This window comes from Poromitra crassiceps (assembly GCF_964638095.1).
Source record: "Poromitra crassiceps genome assembly, chromosome: 12".
Taxonomy (NCBI): domain Eukaryota; kingdom Metazoa; phylum Chordata; class Actinopteri; order Beryciformes; family Melamphaidae; genus Poromitra; species Poromitra crassiceps.
Window position 1 is genome coordinate 12,800,011 of NC_139632.1, and position 10,124 is coordinate 12,810,134.

A 10,124-nucleotide genomic window follows, 5' to 3' on the forward strand; every position below is an offset into this window, starting at 1 on the left:
AGGTTCACAGGACTCACTGTGTGTGTCTGCGTGGCGTCTCTGTTGCTCTGGTTCTGGTTCTGTGTGCTCTCTCTGGCAGTAAGGTCCGTGTGGCTCTGGACTGAAATGAATGCCAATATCGTGATATTTTATTGTGCATGTAACATTTATAACAGGCGTTTATGATAGTGTTGGCTGCTTGACAATCCCATTTTGCTGCAATAAATATGATTGAAGTGAGATGAACAGACTGGAAAACTTTATCTGATTAGATAAAACAGATGTTGACAAAGTTTTTTCCCCTTTGGGGACATCATTTGCAGTTGAAAAAAGATAATAAATCACAATATATTGCAATATCGCAATACTCAATATATCGCAATACTAGCATATCGCAATACTATCGTATCGTGACTTAAGTATCGTGATAATATCATATCGTGGGGCATCTGGTGATTCCCACGCCTAGTAAATATGCTACACAACACACAGAGAGAAAAGACAGCAGACAGTGAGTGAGGGAGCGAGAGAGAGAGAGAGAGAGAGAGAGAGAGAGAGAGAGAGAGAGAGAGAGAGAGAGAGAGAGAGGAGTCAACTGAGAAACAGTAGGAGCTTACAAGAGCTTATATAAGTTGATTTGCCCTCCACTTTTTTGTCAACTAATGGTAGCTCACCAAGTACAATCTCCTCTCCATATTGTTCTTCCATCCCCGGGGAAACAGCTGGAGCTCTGTGGCACGACAGTGTTGCATTGGTAATAATAGCAGGCCTGATGTCCTGGGTACTGTGGTACTGATCCCACACAATGCACTGCAGATTCTCCTCCATGACCGCCACATCCAGAACAAGGCCATACTGCTCCCTGTGGACCCGAGACTTCACTGCACCCTAGCTCCCCTGGAATAAGAGGAGATGAGGAAGTCTATGGATGTTCCACATTGTACTAAACTGCCACAGTGGTGATCAAAAAGACGCCCACTCCCGTGACCCACATCACGGCCTGCATGCAGACAGTTCACCCCCCAAAATATCTTTCATTTTCAGGTTGTTTCATTTGATTATCAAAGGAGGCCGTGAACCTGAAATCGATTCAGTGAAAGAAAAAAAGCCCAGAAAAATCTAAGAGAAAAGTAAAGGGAAAACTAATTTGATGAATTACATGATGATAAATCAGTATAGTAGAAAAAAAATCCGATCCCATGAGCAGAAATCATCTTGCAGCCCCCCAAAATTACTCTGTGAGCCCCTGGGGGGGGGGGGGGGTCCCGACTGACCCACAGATTGAGAATCACTGATCCATTTGCCACATGACAGATGCACATGATATTAAGATTGGACATGAAGAAAAACTGAAATAAAAAAATATGGCTGTTTTACATGGCATATGAATACAAAAATGAATCAAAGTAGAAAAGAAAATCATGTAAATCGACTACTTACAGGTTGAATAACTCTGGTTCTCCATGTTTGTCTCCTGTAGCATTATGCTGTATTTCTCCTGCATTGACATCAGCAGCCTTCATTGAGTTGAATCCTGACTCCCACTGGCTGATCTACCACTACACATGCAGAACATGATGTTTGAGGAACCCCACAATCAGACATCTGGCTTTATATACTCCCACACATGGCCCCCCACCAATGGATGCCACACATACTCAGGCACGCATGTACACGTGTGCGTTCACAATCACTTCACTCATCAAAGCAATCTATTAAATGAGTTGCCCTCCTCCTCCAGGGCGGGCACTTTGCATTGTTTTGTTAATGAGTAGGAGGAGTCTCATTAATCTCATTAATAAAACAATGCAACTGTGCCCGCCCCTTAGCTCATCAAATCAAATCTGTGTTGTTGGATTTTGTCCAAGATCAAAAACTAAGACGTGTTAAAAATGGCACACCATTTTAAAGAGTAAATTTTTTATATATACATATGCTCTCATCCACAGCAAATTACATTGTAGAATGTGTATAAAAACCATATATGATGAGCATTAGAAGCAGTCAAATACAAGAAATGTATGTAAAAAAAAAATGCAGTGAAGGTGGCGGAAAGGTAAATTGTTATGAGCTGGTTTCAAACTCGCAACATTGCAAGCATTTAAGATAATATGCGTATTCAATTGAAATGTCATTTCCAGTAATCTTGTACAAAGCAAATTCCCTTCTGGGCAATAAAATAATTCATTCATTCATCCATCCATTCATTAAAACAGTTAAGTCTCAGTGTTACTCAAGACCATTTGGAGTCATATGGAAGGCAATAAAGTGCTTGTCTTCACTGTTAGCGAACCTCATGTCTCTTGTTTGGAGCGCTGCTTTGTCCTTGCTGTGATCCTCCCTCGGTCCCTCCTCATAAAGTTGCCCCAGTGTTTCAGTCAAAACCAATTCACTTGTTGCCTGTTACCTTCCTGCCCCTCTTGAATTGAGTCAACACACAGTGCACACCCCCAATGCCTTACAAAAACACTCAATTACCTTTTCCCCCAGAACAGCTTTTATTATGTACACACACACATGCACACACACACACACACACACACACACACACACACACACACACACACACACACACACACACACACAGGCACGTACGTGTGCGTGCACACACACACACACACACACACACACACACACACACACACAGGCACGCACACGCACGCGTGCACACACACACACACACACACACACACACAGTCTCACACACACACACACACACACAGTCTCACACACACACACACAGTCTCACACACACACACACACACACACACACACGCACACACACACCCACACACACACACACACACACACACACACACACACACACGCACACACACACACACACACACACCTAATTAAAGACCCAGGGCTATGGAGGTAGAGGACACATCCCTATGTCGCAGTGTCCCAGCTTGTATAACCCTGTGAAGCTCTCTCACCAGGGGCAATTAAAGAGAGGCAGGGTGGCTCGGTGAGGGAGGAGCCGCCTGCTGGTCAATACTTTACCTACTGTCCTGATCACGCCTCCTCATTTACAGGATCTGCCTGTAAATTATGGTATCACTCATCCAAGCCATGGCCCTCTCACCACCCCCCCCCCCCCCCCACCCAAGCCATGGCCCTCTCACCCCCCGCCCCCCCTTCACGATTGACATGGCAACCCAATCACCAGGATAAAATGTCGGCAATGTACGTTTCTGCAATCCACGGAGATGTAATGCTGTAATGAACATGTCAGACCACCACAGCACAGACACCGGCTCTTCCTGGTCACGGGCCTGAGCTGGGCACAGCCCCTGTCTGGCCCGGTACCCGGCCCCCGGACCACCGACTGGGCACGGTAACGTGATGCGGGAGCCGCGGCTACTGGCCCGGGTAACGTGTGGCGGGAGCCGGTTGGATTTAGGCAACAAAAGTAACTTGGTTGGGGGTTTTGGTTTGGGTCGAAGCATGCTCTCTCATGACGAGACAATTACAAGTGGAGTCGGGAACGCTACCGCGACTTTATTATACTTAAACCTCAGACTGTCATTACGGTATGTTCTAATCTATTACAACATGAATGTACGACTTTAATTATTCACGTATCTACAAGTGATGCTATATTTTTGTTCAGAAAGGTTCACTTGAAACAGAACTCTCCTTCCTAGCGTCCTTCGCCTCGCCTGCTCCGCCGAACTGGCATTGCTCATTCTTACCTTGCCTCGTCGTCGTCGTCGTCGTCGTCGTCGTCGTCGTCGTCGTCGTCGGCGGCGGCGGCGGCGGCGTCGACCGTGCCTCGTTGGTTTGTCCTCGGGGCCTCGCCCGCTTCGTGGGCTCACAGAGGTAGCTCGGCCACTGCGTGACCTCGCCCACAGGCCACAGCTCGGCCGCTGCGTGACCTCTGCGTGACCATGCCTACGGCTTGCCCGCTGCGCGGCCTCGCCCGCGCTTGAGCAATTGTGTTTGCCAACTTGGCCAACTTTTGCAAAAAGTTACATTAGTAGGATTTCCGTGGATTGCAGAAACATGCAATGCTGACATTTTATTCTGGCGACTGAGCTGGAGGAATGACGTAGCCCGTTGTTTTGATACAGCGGCCATATAAAACACACAGTATTAGCTATGCGGATTAATTAAGGGAGCAGATGCTTAGCTGCAGCAGCCATCTATTGTCCCTGTGCCTGATTGGTCATTACTACTGAAATATCCACATGGGCCAATAGGGGAGAGGAGAGGGAAAGAGGCAGATCTGGATGCATGTTGTGATTTATGTATATTGGTATATGCAGCAATTTCACAAAGCAGTTTAATGTGTAGGTGTTGTGTTGAGGGCAAAGAAATGAATGAAAAATATGCAAATCTCTCCCTTTCTGTGTTTATTAATTGTGTGTGTGTGTGTGTGTGTGTGTGTGTGTGTGTGTGTGTGTGTGTGTGTGTGTGTGTGTGTGTGTGTGTGTGTGTGTGTATGTATCTGCGTGCGCGTGCTTGCGCGTGCGTGCTGAATTAATTGGACCTGCTTTGGGTGGACCTCCAGCTGTGTGATTGAGTGGTGTTTGTGAGCGAACACGCCCATGTTTGTCTCAGCAGCGACCTCATTCGATGTCAGTGGCTCCATGTTGTTAACCCTTTAAAAACTTCATTTCCATTTCGGCAGTTGGCGTGGAGCCAAAGGGCACGCAGTGGGACAGCTCTCAATGTATAGCTGGTGTGTTTCTGTTGGCTCTATTATGTCTTGCCTGCACCGTCTGTACTCCTGTTCCATTTGCTTCAAATCCTGTATTGTGAAACTGACTCACAGTCACAATGTGTCCCAACCAACCAGTTCATCTCTTTGACGTGATCTGAATAAAGGTCTTGGCTCTCCACTGATTTGACCTAATGCTGCCTCTCGCAGGCCTACACACACACACACACACACACACACACACACACACACACACACACACACACACACACACACACACACACACACACACACACACACACACACACACACACACACACACACACACACACACACACACACACACACACACACACACACTTTCCCATTTGGCACTGCCATAAAGGGAAGTTCTGGGCCAACAGGATAATGTGCTACGAGAGAGCAGAGGCAGATAAAGCCTTTGTTGGGTGGGAAGGTGTGTAGTTTGGTAACTCATTCCACCAGCGAGGAACCAGGAAAGAGTCTGGCTATTCACCTTATGTAGCCCCGCCCACTTGGCCAAGTTGTGTCATGACTTCCTGTTCAAAACACCCTCTGTTTTATCTGGTCACTAGTACTGTCACAGGAAGTGTAAACACAATAGGAAGTAACTGGATGACCCCTGTGTTGGAACATGTAGACTAGAGGGACAAAAAAGGCTTTAGGTTTTTGAGATACCCCTCCCTGAGGTAGAACAAAGCACAACCATGTTTTTTCATCATTTTAATGTCTAGTTTATGAAATGGCTGGGTGTATAAAAATATTTTACTGCAAAATGAGTTTATTTGGTTGATGTTTAGAACCGCCCCAAAACAGAAAATAGTGAACATTTAGGCTTCTCCAAAAGGGACAGCGTCTGCCTTATCACATGTATCTCTGGAAATAATGATCAGAATGTCACCAAGTTATTGCATACAGCAAATAAAGATTTTATCAATATACCTTTGTCCAGTTTCTAAATTTGTATGTGTGTGTGTGTGTGCTGTTCATATCCCTCCACTGAGTGGAACAGCACACACACACACACACACACACACACACACACACACACACACACACACACACACACACACACACACACGCACACACACACACACACACACACACACACACACACACACACACACACACAACCTCGTATCAGAACTTGCTGAGGTAGCACACACCTACATGTGACTTGCAGTCACACAAAGTTGTATGTTCATAGACACAAAAGAGAGCAGACCTGAGTGACGCTGTAGATAAACCCAGAGCATACCACTCTCTCACTCAACAAATGGCCTTTGTAATATTATGTGTGTGTGTGTGTGTGTGTGTGTGTGTGTGTGTGTGTGTGTGTGTGTGTGTGTGTGTGTGTGTGTGTGTGTGTGTGTGTGTGTGTGTGCGTGCGTGCTTTGGCCTTTTGTTAGACACAAACCCAGCTCTTTTCCCCACTATGACTTTTTGACACATAATGGTTCACTCAGGTGATGTTGAGGCGTGAGCAGAGCTGGAAACTCGACACAAAAAGTTTGGAAACTTGTGTTTAGATGATCATATCTCTGCTGTTACTGTATCTTCAGTATTGTATCACATCTTATATTAAAGCCTGTTCATTTCCCTTCGCAACGATGTCTCATTTGTAAGGATCCTGCATTTGTGAGATGAGCAGCACAGCTCATTATTTGGGTAGCGCCAAAGTCAAGTGTCAATTTGCCCTGCCAATGTCTTTGGAGGCGAGAGGTCGGCGGATCGAATCCCGCTCCACCCCTGGGCAAGCCCCTAAGCCTCGGTTCACACCAGGCGCTATTCAGAAGCAGCGCTTAACAGAAGCTGAGTGCCATGCTAAACAGGTCACACCAGAAGCGCTCTCTTTTCCTCAGTGCCTCGCTCGGCACTGCCCCTCCCCCGCTCGCAACTTGCATTGACTTCATGCCTGGCAGCTTGGGTGCAGCGCGCTGCACGCTTGAAAAATAGAACAGAAGCTGCAACTATCGCTGCAGCGTAGCTTCAGTGTGACGTGCGGCTGGTGTGAACCATCTTGCCTGTTAACAAGGATGCCGTAATGAAACTGTCATAGCGCTGCGTATCTTCAGCGTGGCTTCGGCGTATGGTGTGAACCGAGGGCTAACCCTCGGTTCACACCAGACCAGGCACTATTCAGAAGCAGCGCTTAACAGAAGCTGAGTGCCACGCTAAACCGGTCACACCAGAAGTACACTCATTCCCTCAGCGCCTCGCTCTGTGCTGCCCTCCGCCTGCTCACAACTTGCATTGACTTCATGCCTGGCAGCTCGGGTGCAGCGCGCTGCACGCTTGAAAAATAGAACAGAAGCTGAAACTATCACTGCAGCGCAGCCTCAGTGTGTGTGTGGCTGGTGTGAAAGGTCTTGCTTGGATGCCGGAATGAAACTGTCATAGCGCTGCATAGCTCCAGCGTGGCTTCAGCGTATGGTGTAAAGGAGGGCTAATATGGGTTACTGCAAGTGCTGTCAACACAACGCAGGTTACACTTGAATATTTTTATAGTTGGGAAAAACCTTTACTTTACGAGTCATTTTCTAGACAAACTGATTTGAGTGAAATCGAGCTGATGTAGCTGCACTTTTCACTGCTCTTTCTACTTCTGGCTGTGCCTGAGTGTTAAGGCCAGCCCAGTGGATATAGGGACCAAAATAAAGAAATAAAATAAGATCCAGACGTAGATGAACGACAGTATATTAATGAGATCAGTGTTCACCTATAGGCTACATTACACCTTTTCCAAGATGACGTGTTCTTTTCAATTAATTTAATTTCTGGCAGGTATATGAATCTGAGAAGAGAAACACAAGTAAAATTACTTGAGAAAAGGTATCAAAATGAAAGTCCAAAATATTAGGCTTACATCCTTTTGAGAAGAAAAAAAAGAATGTTACCTGCAGGTTATCACTGTGTGTGTGTGTGTGTGTGTGTGTGTGTGTGTGTGTGTGTGTGTGTGTGTGTGTGTGTGTGTGTGTGTGTGTGTGTGTGTGTGTGTGTGTGTGTGTGTGTGTGTGTGTTAACTAGCCTATTTTATTTTCAGTTTGTGCTGTTTACTCATCTTGTAAGAGTCCCCCCTTCAAATTGTGGATGTCTTTCTTTTGGATCAAAACTGTTCAAATAGGCTACTTTTATTGTGGCTCTACACACCTTTATGGTACGCTACACATGCACCCTAAACACATTGATTTAATCGTATTTCTACTCTGCTTGGCTTGGTTGAATAATACCACATGTGGAATTGACTTTGCCTCTCCTCGCCTATCTGTCTGAATACACATGAGAAGAACCACATGCAGTCACATGTTGCAGACAGAGCCCTCCTATATCTTTATCTGCCCCGGCCATGTCGGCTGCTGTCCCCTCCCTCATTTCCACATCTGAGCCATCCATAGTTTCCAGCTTCACTATAATGCAAACTTTGACATTATTATTTGATATGGCATTTCAATTCAACCAAATTCAATCATATTCTATTTATCAGTTTAGTAGCCTAGCATACTGTAGCCAATATAGCACGCATGAAAACATGAAACGGGACATAATTAATATAACATATAGGCCTATAATTAATAATACAAATGTTAATATTTTTTAAATTAAGTGGTGTAACATTTCAGTGGTATATGAAGATAGGTTATTTTGGATTTCATAAAAGAAAGCGTGCGTTAGAAACTGCTATTCCTAACTGACTCATCGAGGAAATTGTGTCATGTCTGTTGTCAAAACAGAAACAGAAAACAGCGAGCGAAACAGCGCAGATAACTTTCTGCAGCACGTGTTGTTCATATAGGCCAGTTTAGTTGAACACTGTATCCACGCTCCTCATCGCGGTTGCTGAAACGTTGCGGCAATAAACGGAGCCGTACAGAGTCGACCTACAACATCCGGGCAATAGTCAGCAGCCTGCGCAGAAACGGAATGGCGGAGGTAAGTGAGCGAAAACGAGGACTGTAACGACCCAAATGACAGAGAAACCGGACCGTTCGGAAGACCTAGTGTCACTCCGGACGGTACACGGGGTTGTTGGCAATCGCCCCGGCTGGCGAACGAACGCCGGGTGGAAGGGAGCGAGGGGGGGATTTAACCGGGGGAGGGAGGGAGAAATGGAGAATCTCTCTGACTGCCCGTATCTGCCTCTCCGCGTTCTCGGCTTTAAAGAGGCATTCCCTCAGTAAAGCCGTAGAAAACAATAGGACGGGAGTCCGACCCGGTTCTATAACTGTTTCAGGTGCGACAAAAGTGGATCGAGTGAGAAGTTTTGAGGGAGATGTCCGACTTGGCGCAGGTGAACCCTGTGTTTGCCGTCTCTTTTCGGAAACATTGCGAACTAGTTCCAGTATTTCCTTCTTGTGCCACTTGTAGTGAGGGGAAGGGACGTTCAGCACCAAGTCACAGGAAAGCGCCCCTGGCCGGTCAGGCAGACAGACAGCGCCCAAGGAGGTGGGAGAGGCGCCTCACTGGACTTACATCACGTCTTTGTCCGGGAATACTGTCTGAACACTTGATCACACGTATCATAAATGAGCATGGCGCTTGATGTGGTCCGGGGTGGCGGTTGAGAAAATCAGCTTCCTAACTGTAGTGGTTGAGATCCTCATGGTACACAAAGTTTTACACTTTTTCCATGTAACTATAACTGCTCTGTCTACTAGGCTACTCAACCGACAACCAAGAGGCCTAACTTTCTAGCCGTGGCTTTAAAGGCATTAGATCCTCGTTTTGGAATTCCCTTAGCCTAAAGTTTGGATTGTGAATTGTGTTGCTGTTAGGATGTGCTGTGATCCCATTCATAAAATACTAATTCTATCAAGTGCAAAAACGTCACAATATTGAGCAACACTACTAGAGCTGGACAATCATTCTAATTTGTTTATCGTCTTTCAGTGGGATTTGTGATGCTATGATTATTTTGGGCTATCAAGACGCACAATTCTGCTGTCTGAACTGATGAGAACTTTAAGAAACTTGGAAACAATGAGCTATTATAGGAATATTATCTGAAAATTTCAGTTTGACATCACACTCAACATTATCGGTTCAATATGATGAACCTTAATTTGATTATTTAACATGATTTGGCTTATTTGAACATATCACCCAAAAAATCCTTCTGATGATCGTGATATTTCATTTTTACCATATCTAAGCACCACAGGCACCTATGTCATTATAGGGGAGTTGTAGTCATTCTTCCTTACGGATACATGGAGGGCTTTGATGACACTTTGGTCCAAGCAGTACTGTAAGTCTCAGCAGTTGAAAAAAAGCGGTTTAAAAGTCAGCAGTCATCTGATCTGTAATGGGATGAGCTGGGATCAGTCACCTCTTAATCCATCATGGTGTGTGTGTGTGTGTGTGTGTGTGTGTGTGTGTGTGTGTGTGTGTGTGTGTGTGTGTGTGTGTGTGTGTGTGTGTGTGTGTGTACATCAGTCTGCACATGCGCCACAGCAGGTAC

General features: G+C 45.8%; 1 protein-coding gene across 1 annotated transcript in view; it reads right to left on the bottom strand.

Moving 5' to 3' along the window:
* The window catches only part of LOC310786028 (insulin gene enhancer protein ISL-3-like), a gene marked incomplete at both ends in the record, with an annotated part of 36,819 nt that extends 32,945 nt beyond the window's left edge, over positions 1–3,874 (bottom strand). Inside the window, 2 exons of the mRNA XM_083647213.1 lie at positions 18–100; positions 3,801–3,874. Coding sequence (XP_083503339.1) covers positions 18–100; positions 3,801–3,874 — 157 coding nt within the window. The remainder of the gene's footprint in view (positions 1–17; positions 101–3,800) is intronic.
* Between the last annotated feature and the right edge of the window lie 6,250 nt (positions 3,875–10,124).